The 19,910-nt window shown below is 48.6% G+C and overlaps 1 protein-coding gene across 2 annotated transcripts in view; it reads right to left on the reverse strand.

Annotated features, from left to right (window-relative positions):
• The window catches only part of kdm5a (lysine demethylase 5A), a 316,406-nt gene that overhangs the window by 142,622 nt on the left and 153,874 nt on the right, over positions 1-19,910 (reverse strand). For both annotated transcript variants that reach the window (XM_070900728.1, XM_070900727.1), the window contains exons 19-20: positions 5,541-5,896; positions 3,214-3,352 (exon numbers count right to left, since the gene is read on the reverse strand). In XM_070900728.1, the coding sequence (XP_070756829.1) occupies positions 3,214-3,352; positions 5,541-5,896 (495 nt within the window). The remainder of the gene's footprint in view (positions 1-3,213; positions 3,353-5,540; positions 5,897-19,910) is intronic.

Consider the following 19,910-nt stretch of genomic DNA (forward strand, 5'->3'; position numbering starts at 1 on the left):
TTTGGGTTCCGCCAGGACCACTTGGCTCCTGACGTCATTACAGTCTCGGTCCAAACATGGACAAAAGAGCTGAATTCCAGAGGTGAGGTGAGAGTAACTGCCCTCGACATCAAGGCAGCATTTGACTAAATGTGGTATCAAGGAACCCGAGTAAAACTGAAGTCAATGGGAATCAGGGGGAAAACTCTCCACTGGCTGAAGGCATACCCAGCACAAAGGAAGATGGTTGTGGTGGTTGGAGGTCAATCATTTCAGCCCCAGGACATTGCTGTAGGAGATCCTCAGGACAGTGTCCGAGGCCCAACCATCTTCAGCTGCTTCAACAATGACCTTCCCTCCATCATAAGGTCAGAAGTGGGGATGTTCACTGATGACTGCAGTGTTCAGTTCCATTCGCAACTCCTCAGAAAATGAAGCACTCCATGCCCACATGCTGCAAGACCTGGATGACATTCAGGCTTGGGCTGGCAAGTGGCAAGTAACATTCGTGCCACACAAGTGCCAGGCAATGACTACCTCCAACAAGCAAGAGTCTGACCACCTCCCCTTGATATTCAACGACATTACCATCGCCGAATCCCCCATCAACATCCTGACCAGAAACGTAACTGGACCAGCCGCAAATACTGTGGCAACAAGAGCAGGGCAGAAGCTGGGCATTCTGCAAAAGTATCTCGTGTCCTGACTCCCCAAAGCCTTTCCACCATCTACAAGGCACAAGTCAGGAGTGTGATGGAATACTCTCCATTTGCCTGGATGAGTGCAGCTCCAACAACACTCCAGAAGCTTGACACCATCCAGGACAAAACAGCCGCTTGATTGGCACCCCATCCACCACCTTCAACATTCACTCCCTCCACTCTGGCTGCAGTGTGTACCTACCAACGAGAAGATGCACTGCAGCAACTCACCACAACATCTTCACAGCACCGCCCAAAATTGCAACCTCTACCACCGAGGACAAGGGTAGCAGGCGCATGGGAACACCACCACCTCCACGTTACACACCATCCTGACTTGGAAATACATCGTCGCTGGGTCAAAACCCTGGAACTCCCTCCCTAGCAGCACTGTGGGAGCACCTTCACCACATGGACTGCAGCGGTTCAAGGCGGCGGCTCACCACCACCTTCTCGGGAGTAATTAGGGATGGCCAATAAATGCTGGCCTTGCCAGCGATGCCCACATCCCAGAACGAATAAAAGGAATATTATGACAAATTATCCCCTTGGACTCTTAAGCAGAACCACAAAGGAATTTCTGCTTTCTTTTGTTCTATGGAAGTTATCCTGTGAACTAATTGCGGTTTCAAGCACTCAATAATGGAAAAGTTAACTAAAGTTTAAAGGGATAATCAAATATTCATTAAAAGAAACTGGTTGAGTACAGTCTAGATAGTTTCTGGAAGAAAAAGTTTGTTGGGAAATAAAATTGAAGATTGACGAAACCGGTCAGTCTAACAATACTACTGTTCGAATTTGGGATATGGTCGAACTGATAAATGAACTCGGGCACAACCTTGCAGGTTATAAAGAATTTCTAAAAATATGTTAATAACTTGGACCAAGAGGGAACATTTGATCTATGTTTTCCATCTTAAATATTGTATTGGACTGTAAAGTTCCTCCAGGGCTGATGAATGATACAGAATGGTAATTAATGGCCTGCTCCATTTACAATGCACTACATTGCTGATAGAAATAGTAAAATATCAAATGGGAATTTTCATTCTAGTGAAAGTCAGGAAAGTGTAGTTACGAATAGAAAATTGATAGCTTTCTCTTGGAGGCATTTCTGTCCTTGCCTATGACCCTTTTAAGAAAACTGCATTGATTTCCTGGTCTCTACGCAACACATCGGGACCATACAGCGGGAGATGAGCAAAGATCTGCAGACGACTACAATCTTTTGATACGATCACCTGTAAATCCGAAAATAGCTCATATTGGATGGCACGTGTGGCATGAGATCGGCAAGTGTGCTTGGTTACATATGAAGCAATTACCATTCGGAAATACAAGGTGAATTGACACTGCAGAACAGGTCTCAGACATGTTCAGTTACTTAACAACATCACAACATGAAATGGTTAATGTGGTTCAGGAGAGTGAGACAACTTTTAAAGCACTGACACATACTCCATTGCAAAACTATCTAATTAATGAAACAATCAGGATAGAGTTAAACATGCTTGTACCTGTTAGAGGAAATTAAACTGAAGTTGATGTGGAGAGTTACATGGGATTTGAATTGGGCCAACTGAAGGTGAGGGACATATAAATTTACAAAGAATTAGCCACAAGATACGAGAAGAGATCTGGTGTATCTTTGAAGTCCATGTCTTGTTGATTAGATGTTAAACTGTAGTGTCGCTTGAAATGATTGTAAGACTGAATTTAACAGATGGTAATAATTGTGTTTTGCACGTAACAGAGGCAGTACAAATCCAGTATGAGGTGCCTCCTGTGTCACTACGACCGCAACAACCATGCTTTCCAGGTCTAACAGGACCTGTCCCATTAGTAGCCCCAGTTCCTGCTTCACACCACATCGACCCACAACTATCAACCAACACCTTTTACTCAATATCAAAACCTTTGCTCAAGTGAAACGGACAGTTAATGAGATACTTAAGTATGAGCTGCTCAAAATTCTGCTGTTGTCTGAGGGCTTTAGTGCGCTCATGACGCGACTGAAGTCCTCCCTAAAGCATTTTTATGTTTTGGAGCAAGACAACTCGAGATCAGATATTGAAATTGGCAGCATAGGGGACGACTCACACTGGTGGGATATTGGGCTTAATATATCAGCGCACACTTAGGTTCATAATATTTCATACGCTCTGGTAGTTCTTCAACTTGCAATAATAGTGTATTTGACCTATGTAACCTGTGCAGTGAGAGCTTGATGCATAAGCCAATTGTACGCTCATGCCTATGGCCAACCAGCATGAACACATTAATTGCGAGTGGAGAACAAGTCTGTTTCAAGGGGGGCGGGGGGGGGAGCGCAAATTAAAATCAGAGTCACTGAGCTTAATGAGCAGCTCAGCTACAGATAACGAGAAAAATGGCTGGGGACCAGGTCCACTATCTGCATTCCTGGTCATGGAATCAGGGAGTGGGCCAATCTTTACAAATGTTGTGAAAGCTTGTAGACTCAAAACGATCACTTTCTACTACTTACAGGACAGTTCAAATGCCTCAAACCTGCCTGAATAGCTTCCACTTTGGCTGTCCAGTCTTTTGCTTTCTGCAGAGCTTCCTTAAGAACCAGCACATTCGGCAAGTATGCAGGAATATTCTTTGACTCATTTACAATACAATCCAGAGTCGCCATACAATGCCTTGGCCTGCAAAAAAAAAACAGGGCCACTGTCAGCACAGACTAAGACCAATTCATCCTTAAACACAAACCCTAAACCCAAACCCTACCCACCCCACCCCCGTCCACAACCCCAAATCCGACACCCCCACCCCAACCACCTCCCCCCCCACAACCCGTCCCCCACAACCCCATCCCCTCACAAACCCCTCCCCGACTGGCCCCACAGCCCCAAAGCACACACCACACAACCCCAAACCCCCCCGCCCCAAACCCCCAACCATCCCCACATCCCCAGCCCACTCCCCTCAGAAACCCACCAACCACAACCCCACCACCCCCACACACAACTCCACCCCCCCATACACACAACCCCACCCCCCCATACACACAACCCCACCCCCCCCCCACCACACACACATACAACCCCACACACCCCACACACATACAACCCACCCACCCCCACACACACAACCCTACCCCCCCCACACACACAACCCCACCCCCCCCACACACACACAACCCCACCCCCACCACACACACAACCCCACCACACACACACACAACCCCACCCCCCCCACACACACACAACCCCACCACACACACACACAACCCCACCACCCCCACACACAACCCCACCACCCCCACACACAACTCCACCCCCCCCACACACAACTCCACCCCCCCATACACACAACCCCACCCCCCCATACACACAACCCCACCCCCCCCCCCACAGACACACAACCCCATCCCCCAAACCCGACACCCCCACCCCAACCCCAACCACCTCCCCCCCCTCACAACCCCCTCCCCGACTGGCCCCAAAGCCCACACCACACAACCCCAAACCCCCCCACAACCCCACCGCCTTAAACCCCCAACCACCCCCACATCCCCAGCCCACTCCCCCCACAACCCCAACCACCCCCCCCCACACACACAACCCCACCCCCCCACACACATACAACCCCACCCCCCCCACACACATACAACCCCACCGTCCCCACTCACACATACAACCCCCCCCCACACACATACAACCCACCCACCCCCACCCCCACAACCCCACCCCCCCCACCACACACACACAACCCCACCCCCCCCCCCACAACCCCCCCTCCCCCACCACACACACACAACCCCACCCCCACCACACACACACAACCCCACCCCCCACACACACACACAACTCCACCCCCCCCATACACACAACCCCCCTCACCCCACAGACACACAACCCCACCCCCCCACACACACACAACCCCACCCCATCCACACACACAACCCCACCCCCCACACACACACAACCCCACCCCCACCACACACACACAACCCCACCCCCCACACACACACAACTCCACCCCCCCCATACACACAACCCCCCTCACCCCACAGACACACAACTCCACCCCCCCACACACACACACAACCCCACCCCACCCACACACACAACCCCACACCACCCACACACACAACCCCACCCCACACACACAACCCCACTCCCCCCCCACACACCCCACCCCCCCACACACCCCACCCCCCCACACACACACAACCCCACCCCACCCACACACACAACCCCACCCCACACACACAACCCCACCCTTCACCACACACACAACCCCACCCCCCCCACACACACAACCCCACTCCCCCCCCCCACACACCCCACCCCCACACACCCCACCCCCACACACACACAACCCCACCCCCCCCACACACACAACCCCACCCACCCCCCACACACACATACAACCCCACACCCCCCCACACACACATACAACCCCACCCCCCCCCACACACACAACCCCACCCACCCCCCACACACACATACAACCCCACCCCCCCACACACACAACCCCACCCCCCCCACACACACACAACCCCACCCCCCCCCACACAACCGCACCCCCCCCACACAACCCTAAACTCCGCCCTCCCCCACAACCCCAAAGCCTCCACCCCCCCTCCCCCCATAACCCCAAACCCGCCCATCACAGAATAGCAAAGGATTATCAGGCACCGATACAGCCATTCATCCAAATTGCTTCAAAAAGCATTGGACTCTCACAAGCTAGATTGTCAAATGATGTCACCAGCAGTCAAAGTTTACACAATATTCCCAAACATTTCCATTAGGAACTGCCTTTGAACACAGACAGCTTTGTACCGTGTTTGAAAGTATTAATTGTCTGCAGTCTTGTTTCTCATACCTGGCTTGTAGACAAGCCTTGGCCTTCTCTTCCCAGCGTTCTGACACAGTCAAGAGCTCCTGTAAATCGGCCATTGCTTTCTCCACTGCAGGATGTGGTGCCAGACCAATGCCAGAGTCAATGAGTTTCTTCATGGCATCCAGGGTGACTCTGTCAGGATCCGAGAGGGTGAGGTGAACCTCATCGAGCCAGCGAGCCTGTTGGAGATGCTGCTTCAGTTTGGGCAGTTCCTGCAACTCGACATCCAACCCAGAGCCCAGTTCCAGCAAAAGTTGCAACTTGGTTGAATCAGGAATTTCGTCAGACAAAGCCTCCTTACCACGCTCATGGAACTCCTCCACACTGTCCAGCAGTGCCTGGTGTCAAAGGAAAATGAAAGGTTTGTCTTTATGTATTTTTAAAATCTCCAATGGTCTTGTTTTCACCCTCAGATTATGGGCCCCCCACTGTCCAACACCCTCCTCCCCCCCCCACCATCCAAACTACCCCCCTCCACCATCCAAACCACCCCCCCGTCCAACCCACCTCCCACCCCCCCCGTCCAACCCCCCCCCCCCTCCCCCCCCACCACCGTCCAACCCACCCCCCCTCCACCGTCCAACCCACCCCCCCACCACCATCCAATCCACCCCCCCACCACCGTCCAACCGCCCCCCCCCCCCCCCCCCCCCCACCGTCCAAGCCCCCACCGTCCAACCATCCAACCCCCCCCCCCCCCCAACCAAATTCGCCCTCTCATTAATATTATTTCTAGAACCCCCTGGATGTCTAGGGACTTACAGGGGAGGATAAAGAAAAAAGGGAAGCTTATGTCATATACCAATGGCAAAATTAAAAAGGATATTAGGAATGTTAAGAGAGAGCATGAGAAATTCTTGGCTAGTAAAGTTAAGGAAAACCCCAAGATGTTCTATAAATATATTAAGAGTAAGAGGGTAACTAAAGAAAGGGTAGGGCCTATTAGAGACCATGAGGGAAATCTTTGTTTGGAGGCGGAAGATGTTGGTAAGGTTCTTAACGAATACTTTGCATCTGTTTTCACAAAGGAAAGAGGTAATGCAGATACTGCTATCGAGGAGGAGTGTGATATTCTGGATGAAATAAATATAGAGAGAGAGGAATTATTAGCAGCTTTGAAAGTAGGTAAGTCCTCAGTCCCGGATAAAATGCATCCCAGGCTGTTGAGCGAAGTAAAGGAAGAAATAGCAGAGACCTTGACCATCATTTTCCAGTCCTCTTGGGATCTGGGTACAGTGCCGGAGGATTGGAGGACTGCTAATGTAGTACCCTTGTTTAAGAAGGAATAGGCTGAGTAAATGTCAGCCTAACCTCAGTGGTGGGAAAATTATTGAAAAAAATCCTGAAAGACAGGATAAATCTGCATTTGGAAAGGCAAGGATTAATTAGGGACAGTCAGCACGGATTTGTTAAGGGAAGATCATGTTTGACTAATTGAATTTTTGAGGAGGTAACTAAGACGGTCGATGAGGGCAGTGCGTACGATGTAGTATGTATGGACTGTAGCAAGGCTTTTAATAAGGTCCCACATGGTAGACTGGTCATGAAGGTTAAAGCCCATGGGATACAGGGCAAAGTGGCACGTTGGATCCAAATTGGCTTGGAGGTCGGAAGCAAAGGGTAATGATTGATGGATGTTTCCAGTTGGGTTCCGCAGGGCTCAGGACTGGGTTCCTTGCTTTTTTGTGGTCTATATCAACAATTTAGATTTGAATATAGGGAGTATGATTAAGAAGTTTGCAGACAACACTAAAATTGGCTGTGTGGTTGATAATGAAGAGGAAAGTCATGGGCTGCAGGAGGATATCAATCTACTGGTCAGGTGGGCAGAGCAGTGGCAAATGAAATTTAATTCAGAGAAGTGTGAGGTGATGCACTTTGGGAGGGCTAATAAGGAAAGGGTAGACACATTAAGCGGTAGGGACCTTGTGTGCTTGTCCACAGATCCCTGAAAGTAGCAGGCCAGGTGGATAAAGTGGTTAAGGCGGCATACGGAATGCTTACCTTTATTTGCCTAGGCATAGAATATAAGAGCAGGGAAGTTATGCTTAAATTGTATAATACTTTGGTTAGGCCACAGCTGGAGTACTGCGTGCAGTTCTGGTCACCATATTATAGGAAGGATGTGATTGCACTCGAGAGGGTGCAGAGAAGATTTACTAGGATGCTGCCTGGAATGGAGAATCTTAATTATGAGGACAGATTGGCTAGGATGGGTTTGTTCTCCTTGGAACAGAGAAGGTTGAGAGGAGACCTCATTGAGGTGTACAAAATATTGAGGGGCCTGAACATAGTGGATAGTAAGGGCCTATTTCCATTGGTGGAGGGGTCTATTACAAGGGGGCATAGTTTTAAGGTGGTTGGTTGAAGGTTTCGAGGGGATTTGAGGGGGGGCTTCTTTACGCAGAGGGTTGTGGGGATCTGGAACTCACTGCCTGGAAGAGTGGTGGATGCAGAAACCCTCACTTGGATGGGCACTTAAAGTGCCGGAACCTGCAGGGTTATAGACCTAGAGCTGGTAATTGGGATTAGACTGGATGACCTTTGTTGGATGGCGCAGATATAATGGTAAGTACTGCAGGGAATAGAATACAGCCAGAGTGATCTCCTGGACTAGTGTCGATCACCTGGATGGTTCGGAGAGGAATTTTCCCAGACTTTTTCTCCCTGGGTTTTTATCTGGTTTTTGCCTCTCCCAGGAGATCACATGGCTCCGGTTGGGGTGGAGTGTAGAATGTTTTCAGTATAAGGGGTGTCGCAATTGTGTGAGGCGGACTGGTTGGGCTGGGTGCTCTTTGCCTTTCCGTCATTGTTCATAGGTTTATATGTAACTTTTAGGGCTGTTGACCAAGGGCCATGCGGCTGTGTCGGCCGGTGCGGACACGATGGGCTGAAATCGCCTCCTTCTGCGCTGTAAATTTCTATGTTTCTGTTCTGGGCACCACACTTTAGGAAGGATGTCAATGCCTTGGAGAGGGTGCAAAAGAGACTTACTAGACTGGTACCAGGGAAGGGGGACTTCAGTTATATAGAGAGACAAGAGAAGCTGGGGTTGTGCTCCTTAGAGCGGAGAAGGTTAATGGGAGATTTGATAGAGGTGTTGAAAGTTATGAAGGGTTTTGATAGAAAAAATGGGATAAACTGCTTCCAGTGGCAGAAGTGTCAGTAAACAGGACACGGATTTAAGGTAATTGGCAAAAGTAAATGTGGGGGAAAAAATGTATGCAGCGAGTTGCTGTGATCTGGAATGCACTGCCTGAAAGAGTGGTAGAAGCAGATCCAATAACTTTCAATGGGGAATTGGATAAATACCTGCAGTGGAAAATTTTGCAGGGCTATGGGGAAAGAGGAGGGGGAGTGGGTCGAATGGGATAGCTCTTTCAAAAAGCCGACACGAGCACAATGGGCCTCCTTCTGTCCTGCACCATTCTAGGATTCTAATTAGTAGCTTGCTCTGAGAGCCGGCAGGCATGATTGACCCAATGGCCTCCCTTTGCTCCTGTATGGTTTTATGATAAATCTGACCATGCCAATTATCGCCCTATCAGCCTACTCTCAATCACCAACCAAGTGATGGAAGGAGTGGTCGACAGTGCTATCAAGTGGCACTTACTCACCAATAACCTCCTCACCGATGTTCAGTTTGGGTTCCATCAGGACCATTTGGCTCCAGACCTCATTACAGCCTTGGTCCAAACATGGACAAAAGAGCTGAATTCCAGAGGTGAGGTGAGGCGAGGCGTGAGTGACTGCCCTTGACATCAAGACAGCAGCCGGAAAACACTTGAAAGATGGATGCGGTTGTTTAAGGTTCAGTCCCAGGACATCGCTACAGGAGTTCCTCAGGACAGTGTCCTAGGCCCAACCACCTCCAGTTGCTTCATCAATGACTTGCTCTCCATCACAAGGTCAGAAGTTCAGTTCCATTTGTAATGAGCAGCCAGGTGGTCAGATACTTGGTACAGAGTACTGTGTATTTGCCCTCCTTTTGTATTTACATAGTTGACCATTCCACTTTGTTTCTAGTCAATGGTGACTCCCCCACCAGCCCCCCCCCAGAACTGGATGGTGGTGACTTGCCGATGGTGATGCCTTTGACATTGAGAATTTGGCTCTACTTTCTCTTGTTCGAGATGGTCATTACTTGACACTTACGTGGAGTAACTGTTATTTTCCACATATCAACCCAGGACTGGATGTTACCCATGGACTGCTTCATGCACTACCTGAAAGGCTGGGGGTGGGGGAAACATAGAAAATAGGTGCAGGAATAGGCCATTCGGCCCTTCGAGCCTGCACCACCATTCAATAAGATCATGGCTGATCATTCCTCAGTACCCCTTTCCTGCTTTCTCTCCATACCCCTTGATCCCCTTAGCCATAAGGGCCAAATCTAACTCCCTCTTGAATATATCCAATGAACTGGAATCAACAACTCTCTGCGGCAGGGAATTCCACAGGTTAACAACTCTCTGAGTGAAGGAGTTTCTCCTCATCTCGGTCCTTAATGGCCTACCCCTTATCCTAAGACTGTGTCTCCTGGTTCTGGACTTCCCCAACATCGGGAACAATCTACCCACATTTAACCTGTCCCATCCCGTCAGAATCTTATATGTTTCGATGAGATCCCCTCTCATCCTTCTAAACTCCAATGTATAAAAGCCCAGTTGATCCAGTCTCTCCTCATATGTCAGTCCTGCCATCCCGGGAATCAGTCTGGCGAACCTTCGCTGCACTCCCTCAATAGCAAGAACGTCCTTCCTCAGATTAGGAGACCAAAACTGAACACAATATTCCAGGTGAGGCCTCACCAAGGCCCTGTACAACTGCAGTAAGACCTCCCTGCTCCTAGACTCAAATCCCCTAGCTATGAAGGCCAACATACCATTTGTCTTCTTCACCGCCTGCTGTACCTGTAAGCCAACTTTCAATGACTGATGAATCATGACACCCAGGTCTCGTTGCACCTCCCCTTTTTCTAACCTGCCACCATTCAGATAATATTCTGTCTTTGCGTTTTTGTCCCCAAAGTGGATAACCTCACAGTTATCCACATTATATTGCAACTGCCATGCATTTGTCCACTCACCTAACCTGTCCAAGTCACTCTGCAGCCTCCTAGCGTCCCCCTCACAGCTCACACCGCCACCCAGTTTAGTGTCATCTGCAAACTTGGAGATATTACATTCAATTCCTTCATCTAAATCATTGATGTATATTGTAAAGAGCTGGGGTCCCAGCACTGAGCCCTGCGGCACTCCACTAGTCACTGCCTGCCATTCTGAAAAGGACCCGTTTATCCCAACTCTCTGCTTCCTGTCTGCCAACCAGTTCTCTGTCCACATCAGTATATTACCCCAATGCCATGTGCTTTGATTTTGCACACCAATCTCTTGTGTGGGACCTTGTCAAAAGCCTTTTGAAAGTCCAAATACACCACATCCACTGGTTCTCCCTTGTCCACTCTGCTAGTTACATCCTCAAAAAATTCCAGAAGATTTGTCAAGCATTTGTCAACCCCTTCATAAATCCATGCTGACTTGGACCGATCCTGTCACTGCTTTCCAAATGCGCTGCTATTTCATCCTTAATCATTGATTCCAACATTTTCCCCACCACTGATGCCAGGCTAATTACCCGCTTTCTCTCTCCCTCCTTTTTTTAAAAAGTGGTGTTACATTAGCTGCCCTCCAGTCCATAGGAACTGATCCAGAGTCGATAGACTGTTGGAAAATGGTCACCAATGCATCCACTATTTCTAGGGCCACTTCCTTAAGTACTCTGGGATGCAGACTATCAGGCCCCGGGGATTTATTGGTCTTCAATCCCATCAATTCCTCCTTCTCGCTAGACCCTCGGCCCCCGAGTACTTCCGGAAGGTTATTTGTGTCTTCCTTCGTGAAGACAGAACCAAGTATTTGTTCAATTGGTCTGCCATTTCTTTGTTCCCCATTATAAATTCACCTGATTCTGACTGCAAGGGACCTATGTTTGTTTTAACTAATCTTCTTCTCTTCACATATCTATAGAAGTTTTTGCAGTCAGTAGATTTTGCAGGGAAGGAGTAGATTCAATAGTAAGTTTCACAAGAGAATTGGATATATACTTGAAAAGTAAAAAGCTGCAGGGACATGGAGAAAGAACAGGAGACAGGAACTAACTGAATAGCTCTTTCAATTCGCCGTCACAGGTACGATGGGCCAAATGGCCTCCTGTGCTGCAAGTTTTTTTATGATTTATCAAAGGAGTTGCGAATGGAGCTGAACAGACTGGGACTATAAGAAAAAAGAACTACTTCTGAACTGGTGGAAAGGTGGTGATTGATGAAGCAGCTGAAGGTAATTGGGCTGAGGATTTGCTGCAGGATGTCCTGAGTCCGCAATGAATGGCCTCAACCACCACAGCTATCTTCATTTTTAAAAATTTATTCTTGGGATATGGACGTCGCTGGCAAGACCAGCAATTATTGCCCATCCCGAACTGCATTCAAGAAAGTGGTGGTGAGCCGCCTTCTTGAACCGCTGGTAGGGAGGGAGTTCCAGGAAGTTGACCCAGCAACAATGAAGGAACGGCGATAGGTTTCCATGTCAGGATGGTGTGTGACTTGGAGGTGGTGGTGTTCCCATGCATCTGCTGCCCTTGTCCTTCTAGTTGGTAGAGGTTGTGGGTTTGAGTGGTGCATTTGAAGAAATGCTTGACGAGTTACTGCACTGCATTCTGTAGACAGTACACATCCAGGCAATTGGAGAGTATTTTATCACACTCCTGACTTGTGCCTTGTACCTTGTAGGTTGTGGTAAGGCTTTGGATAGTTGGGAGCTGAGACACTTGCCTCAGAATACGCAGCCTTTGACCTGCTCTTATAGCCAAGGTATGTTTGTGGCTGGTCCAGTGAGTTTCTTGTCAATGGAGACCTCCAGTATTGATGGTGGGGGATTTAGCAATGGGGAATCCCATTGAATGTTATGGGGAAGTGGTTATAAACTGTTGGAGATGGTCATTGTCTGTCACTTGTGTGGTGCAAATATTACTTGCTACTTATCAGCCTAAAGCTGGATGTTGTTCGGGTCCTGCTGCATGCGGGCATGGACTGCTTTATTATCCAAGGGAGCCGCAGAATGTGGTGTCAACAACTGGCATGAACAATGGAGTGGACTTCTAATGTCCTGAAGATATTTTGTCGAGATCATGGCTCCAACCAATTTCACAGCTCTATCCTTTACGGAGGTAGAACTTACCAGACAGCGTTGGAGGCCCTGATAGTCTATATTGACAACTTAGAAAAGAACTTGGGGTCCCCATGGGAAGTACAAATAAACTGTATTTGGGGTGCAGTTCCAAACAGTGAGACGTGGCAACTCAAAGTTTCTTCACATCCACAAAGACCAGGTTAAGAGCGTAACAGAATACCTGGATGGATGCAACTGCAACAATGTTGAAGAAGCTCAATACTATCCAGGGCAAAGCAGCAAATTCGATCAGCACCCCTGCCCTGGGTTGATTACCTCTATTACTAGTGCAGTGTGGATGCAGAATGTATGATCTACAGGATGCACCCAGATCTGTCTGGGCATCTGAAGTACAGCTTCAAGGTGTCAATTGTATCTTTTTAATATATTGAAAGTGCTATTGATGTTGTGCACTCCTTATTGGGGTGTTACCTTTTCTGACATGCCTCTAAGTGGCACCTCACTGGGACTGTGTGTTATTTAGGTCACTGTTGGTTACACAGTCATGCACACTTTTGCTAATAGATGGAACTTTAAAAGCGCCAGCCAGTCTGCATTGAAGGACATGTTCAGGACTGTCTGACATCATGGTTTCTCTTCAGTTTAAGATGTTGCTTTAAAAAAAAACAGTTTTTGCCATTTTAAATGTAATGTTTTTTTTAAGTGTTTGTCCATCTTTCAGCCTCCAGCCACCCTTCCCACAGGCTGTGGAATTCATCTCCAGGATCAATGGTTGTGGCAGAAACAGCAAACATTCGGAATTAGATTGGACAGGTATCTGAAGGAAATGGGAATGTGTGGAGGGTAAGTGCTGACATGGACTGGTTGGGCCAAATGGCCTGTTTCCGTGCTGTAACTACTGGTTAACTTTCTGTAAACCACCAAGGTTACTTCGGCAGCACCTCTCTCCCCTGCGACCTCCATCACCGAGAAGGACAAGATCAGCAATGTCATGCACTCATCACCTCCAAGTCACACTGCATCTTGACACAACCATTTCTTCAATCACTCGATCAATTCTTTATCCAACACCATTGTGGGAGTACCTTCACCTCAAGGACTGCAGCGGTTCAAGAAGGCAGCTTACCAGCATCTTCTCAGGTCAACTTGTGATGGAGAATAAATGGAGCCTTGTCCTTGTCGCCCACAGACTAAGAATAATGTAAACAAATGACACAGCCCCATCGCAGCAGATGATATATTGTATATTCCATGGGAGAACACTGTCCTCATCTGACCGTAAGCAGCCCCACTCGATAAGCACACACACCTATATACATTCCAAGTTTTGCACGTAACGCACACTTCCTCCTAGTCCTGGACAATATTTATCCCTCAACCAATGCAACTAAATTATCTGGTCATTTATCAAATGGTGCTTTATGGGACCTTACGAGGAGATAATTGGCTGCCGCATTGCTCTACATTACTTTCGAATTAGTTCATGGACTGTGAAGTACTTTGGGACATCCTGAAGACATGAAAGGTGCTATATAAATGCAAGTTTGTTCATTTGTTCTTTAACTGCTACATTTTATTGTCCTGCAACAGCTTATTGTCACACCTCCTGTAATTCTGATCAGTCACACTTAAACTTCCTATTTTTAATCTCATTTCTTGTAGTTCTGAATCTTGCCATGTGGCAGACTCCAAGAGTGTTCCTCTGAACTTACTCCCCGTGGCTCATTCTCCGCTGCTTTTTCCCGGCTCCCCATGCGCCGGGCCCGACCTCGGCTCCCCCCGCGCCGGGCATCGGCTCCCCCCGCGCCGGGCATCGGCTCCCCCCGCGCCGGGCCTCAGCATCGGCTCCCCCCGCGCCGGGCCTCGGCATCGGCTCCCCCCGCGCCGGGCCTCGGCATCGGCTCCCCCCCGCGCCGGGCCTCGGCATCGGCTCGGCTCCCCCCGCGCCGGGCCTCGGCATCGGCTCCCCCCGCGCCGGGCCTCGACATCGGCTCCCCCCGCGCCGGGCATCGGCTCCCCCCGCGCCAGGCATCCGCTCCCCCCGCGCCGGGCCTCGGCATCGGCTCCCCCCGCGCCAGGCATCGGCTCCCCCCGCGCCAGGCCTCGGCATCCGCTCCCCCCGCGCCGGGCCTCGGCATTGGCTCCCCCCCGCGCCGGGCCTCGGCATTGGCTCCCCCCGCGCCGGGCCTCGGCATCGGCTCCCCCCCGCGCCGGGCCTCGGCATCGGCTCCCCCCGCGCCGGGCGTCTGCAAACATGGGGTCACCTTCCACATATACATCGACAACTCCCAGCTCGACCTCTCCACCACCTCCCTCCACCGCACCTGTTGTCAGACTTGGCCGACATCCAGTTTTGGATAAGCCGCATTTTCCTCCAATTAAACATCGGTGAGACCGAAGCCAATATCTTCAGGTCACGTAGTGATTATATTGCTGAACTAGTAATCTCGAGGTTTGGACTAATAATCCAGGGAACGCAAATTCCAATCCCCTTAAATCAGTTTAAAAAAATCTGTGATTCAGAAAAAAAACTGGTATTAATAAAAGTAACCATGAAATGGTCAGATTGTCTTAAAAATCCAAATTTAATGGCTTTAGGGAAGCCCATGTGATCGCAGTCCCACACCAACATGGCTGACTAAACTGCCCTGTGAAATGGCCCCATCAGAAAAGGCCTAGCACCATGTAATGAGTGCGACTGGAGCTGGGCGATAAATGTCAGCCTCGCTATGTGCATGTCCCCAGATTCATTATATAAAAAACACCACAAACCTTGCACACTTGCCACCAATTCCATCCTTCTCTTCCATCACTGCCTTAGGCTCAAGATTGTTTGTGACTTCGACGTCCTGTTCAACCCCAAGCTAAACATCTGACCCCACATCTTCTCCATCTTCTTCCAGCTCCATAAAATCACTCGTCTCTATCACTGCCATTAACTCAGACTTCCGATAGTTCCAAACCTCATTACTCGAATGCTATCCTGGCCAGCCCCTCAACTCCTGCAAACTTCAGCTGATTCACAATTCCAATCTAACAAGTTTCATTCGTCCATCGGCTCTGTTCCTAATAATCAGATCATGTTCCCCAATGCCTTCAACTGGAAATTAATGTGGGTGTATAAATCCCTCCATGTCTTCGCCTCTCCCCCTGCCCACCCAAATTCTTGCTTCCTCTGACTGCAGCTTCTTGCATATCCCCTCACCCCACCATTAGCAGCCATGTTTTGGAAATCCCTCCCTGGACCCCTCCATCTAGCAACATAGAAAATAGGTGCAGGAGCAGGCCATTCGGCCCTTCGAGCCTGCACCACCATTCAATAAGATCATGGCTGATCATTCACATCAGTACCCCTTTTCTGCTTTCTCTCCATACTCCTTGATCCCTTTAGCCGTAAGGGCCATATCTAACTCCCTCTTGAATATATCCAATGAACTGGAATCAACAACTCTCTGCAGCAGGGAATTCCACAGGTTAACAATTCTCTGAGTGAAGAAGTTTCTCCTCATCTCAGTCCTAAATGGCCTACCCCTTATCCTAAGACTATGTCCCCTGGTGCTGGACTTCCCCAACATCGGGAACATTCTTCCCACATCTAACCTGTCCAGTCCTGTCAGAATCTTATACGTTTTTATGAGATCCCCTCTCATCCTTCTAAACTCCAGTGTATAAAGGCCCAGTTGATCCAGTCTCTCCTCATATGTCAGTCCAGCCATCCCTGGAATCAGTCTGGTGAACCTTCACTGCACTCCCTCAATAGCAAGAATGTCCTTCCTCAGATTAGGAGACCAAAACTGAACACAATATTCCAGGTGAGGCCTCACCAAGGCCCTGTACAACTGCAGCAGGACCTCCCTGCTCCTATACTCAAATCCCCTAGCTATGAAGGCCAACATGCCATTTGCCGCCTTCACCACCTTCTGTACCTGCATGCCAACTTTCAATGACTGATGTACCATGACACCCAGGTCTCGTTGGAACTCCCCTTTTCCTAATCTGCCACCATTCAGATAATATTCCGCCTTCGTGTTTTTGCCCCCAAAGTGGATAACCTCACATTTATCCACACTATACTGTATCTGCCATGCATTTGCCCACTCACCTAACCTGTCCAAGTCACCCTGCAGCCTTTTAGCATCCTCCTCACAGCTCACACCGCCACCCAGTTTAGTGTCATCTGCAAACTTGGATATATTGCACTCAATTCCTTCATCTAAATCATTAATGTATATTGTGTAAAGAGCTGGGGTCCCAGCACTGAGTCCTGCGACACCCCACTAGTCACTGCCTGCCATTCTGAAAAGAACCTGTTTATCCCGACTCTGCTTCCTGTCTGCCAACCAATTCTCTATCCACGTCAGTACATTACCCCCAATACCATGTGCTTTAATTTTTCACACCAATCTCTTGTGTGAGACCTTGTCAAAAGCCTTTTGAAAGTCCAAACATACCACCAGCCACTGGTTCTCTCTTGTCCACTCAACCAGTTGCATCCTCAAAATTGTAGAAGATTTGTCAAGCATGATTTCCCTTTCATAAATCCATGCTGACTTGGACCGATCCTGTCGCTGCTTTCCAAATGCGCTGCTATTTTATCTTTAATGATTGATTCCAACATTTTCCAACATGTCAGGCTAACCGGTCTAGGAACGTAGGAACAGGGGTAGGTCGTTCAGCCCCACGAGCCTGTTCCCCCATTGAATAAGATCATGGCTGATCTGCGACATAACTCCATATATCCGGCTTTGCCCTATATCCCTCAACACCTTTACTTAACAAAAAGCTATCAATCTCAGATTCAAAATTAACAATTGACCTAGTATCAATTGCCATTTGCAGAAGAGAGTTCCAAATTTCTACCACCTTTGTGTGTCGAAGTGTTTTCTAATTTCACTCCCGGAAGGTCTGGCTCTAATATTTAGACGATACCCGCTAGTCCTAGACTCCCCAACCAGCGGGAACAGTTTCTCTCCATCTACCCTCTCTGTTCCCCTTAATATCCTGAAAACTTCAATCTGCTTGCCCCTTAACCATCTAAATTCTAGGGAATACAACCCAAGTTTGTGTAATTCTCCTCGGAATTTAACCCTTGGAGTCCGGGTATCAATCTGGTAAACCTACGCTGCACTCACTCCAAGGCCAATATATCCTCCCGAAGCTGTGGTCTAACCAGGGCTTTGTACAGCTTCTACCCCCTTGTATTCTCGTCCTGTAGATATAAAGGCCAGCATTCCATTAGCCTTTTTGATTATTTTCTGCACCTGATCATGACATTTAAATGATCGATGTACCTGGACCCCCAGGTCTGCTTGGACACCCACTGTTTTTAGCCTTTCACCATTTAGAAAGTACCGTGTTCGATCCTTTTTAGGTCCAAAGTGGATGACCTCACATTGAAATCCATTTCCCGCAGTTTTGCCCAGTCACTTAATCTGTCGATATCCCAGTGTAATTTTATGCTTTCTCTACACTGCTACAATGCCACCTCACTCTTCTCTTTTATGACATGACTTTAAATCCACCTCTCTGGCTTAGCTCTTGCTCACCCTCCCTGGTCGTGCCTTTGTTGGCTCAGCATCTGTTATTCCTCATAAGGGCAGTAAGGTTGCAGATGGGGTATAATGTGGGGAAATGTGAGGTTATTCACTTTGGTAGGAAGAATAGAAAAACAGAATATTTTTTTCAATGATGAGAAACTATTGTTGCTGTTCAGAGAGATTTAGATGTCCTTGTACAGTAAACACAAAGTCAGCATGCAGGTACAGCAAGCAATTTGGTAGGCAAATGGCATGTTAGCCTTTATTGTAAGGGGTTTGGAGTGCAAGAGTAAGGAAGTCTTACTACAATTGTAGAAGGCCTTGGAGCGGCCACACCTGGAGTATTTATCTGAGAAAGGACATACTTGCCTTGGAGGCAGGTCAGAGAAGGTTCACGAGGTTGATTCCTGAGCTAAAGGGGTTTTCTTACGAAGAAAGGTACAACAGGTTGAGCCTATACTCATTGGAGTTTAGAACAATGAGAGGTGATCTTATTGAAACGGACAAGATTCTGAGGGGTAGAGGATGTTTCCACTCGTGGGGGAATCTAGAACTAGGGGACATAGTTTCAGAACAAGAGGTCGCCCATTTAAAACGGAGATGAGGAGGAATTTCTTCTCAGAGGGTTGTGAATCTTTGGAATTCTCTGCCTCAGAGAGCTGTGGAGGCTGGGTCATTGAATATATTTAAGGCGGAGATAGACAGATTTTTGAACAATAAGGAAGTGAAGGGTTATGGGGAGCAGGCAGGGAAGTGGAGGCAGTGCAATAAAGGTTCAATAGATTGATTCCTGGGGAGAGAGTTGACCTATGAGGAGATTGGGCCTAGACTCTCGAGTTTAGAAGAATGAGAGGTGAATTCATTGAAACATACAAGATTCTGAGCAGCAAGACAGGATAGCTGCTGGTAGCACACCCTCTCATCCCAGGGATCAGTCTATGAGGAGGGATTGAGTCTATTGGGCCGATACGCTCTGGAGTTTTGAGGAATGACAGGCAAGATGCGGAGAGGTCGTTTCCCCTGCGAGTCTTAGGATAAGTGGTCAGCCATTTAAAACAGAGATGAGGAGGAATTTCTTCACTCAGAGGGTTGGGAATCTGTGGAATTCTCTACCCCAAAGGGGTAGATGCTGTGTTGTTGACTTTGGGGGAATCGAGGGATATGGGGATTGAACGGAAAAGTGGAGTCGAGGTCGAAGATCAGCCATAACCTTAGGAATGGCAGAGCAGGCTTGAGGGGCTGTATGGCCCACTCCTGCTCCTAATTCTAGTTCCTATGCTCTCGTGCATCAATGAAGTGCTTTGGGACATTGTTCTTTGTCGAAGAGACTATATAAATACAAGTTATTGCTGAGCGACACAGAAGTTGCAGTTGGGCAATGGGTAGGCTTGGAGATAGATAGAGACAAGAGGCTGAGGACTGGCTTACAGAGTTTAGAACATAAGGTGGCAAGGCATAAAGAGCGGGCAGCGATGACTGTATTAGTGAGTATGCAGGTAATGCAGGGGAAGCTGTAAATTCATCTGCGGCTGCAGAGGACAGAGTGAGGAGCAGCTAACCGAGGATTTGGGGCTGCAGAGAATGCAATTTCAGGGGATAGCCAAGTGGTAAAAAGTGATGAAAGC

The sequence above is a fragment of the Pristiophorus japonicus genome, chromosome 15 (genome assembly GCF_044704955.1).
Source record: "Pristiophorus japonicus isolate sPriJap1 chromosome 15, sPriJap1.hap1, whole genome shotgun sequence".
Lineage (NCBI taxonomy): Eukaryota > Metazoa > Chordata > Chondrichthyes > Pristiophoridae > Pristiophorus > Pristiophorus japonicus.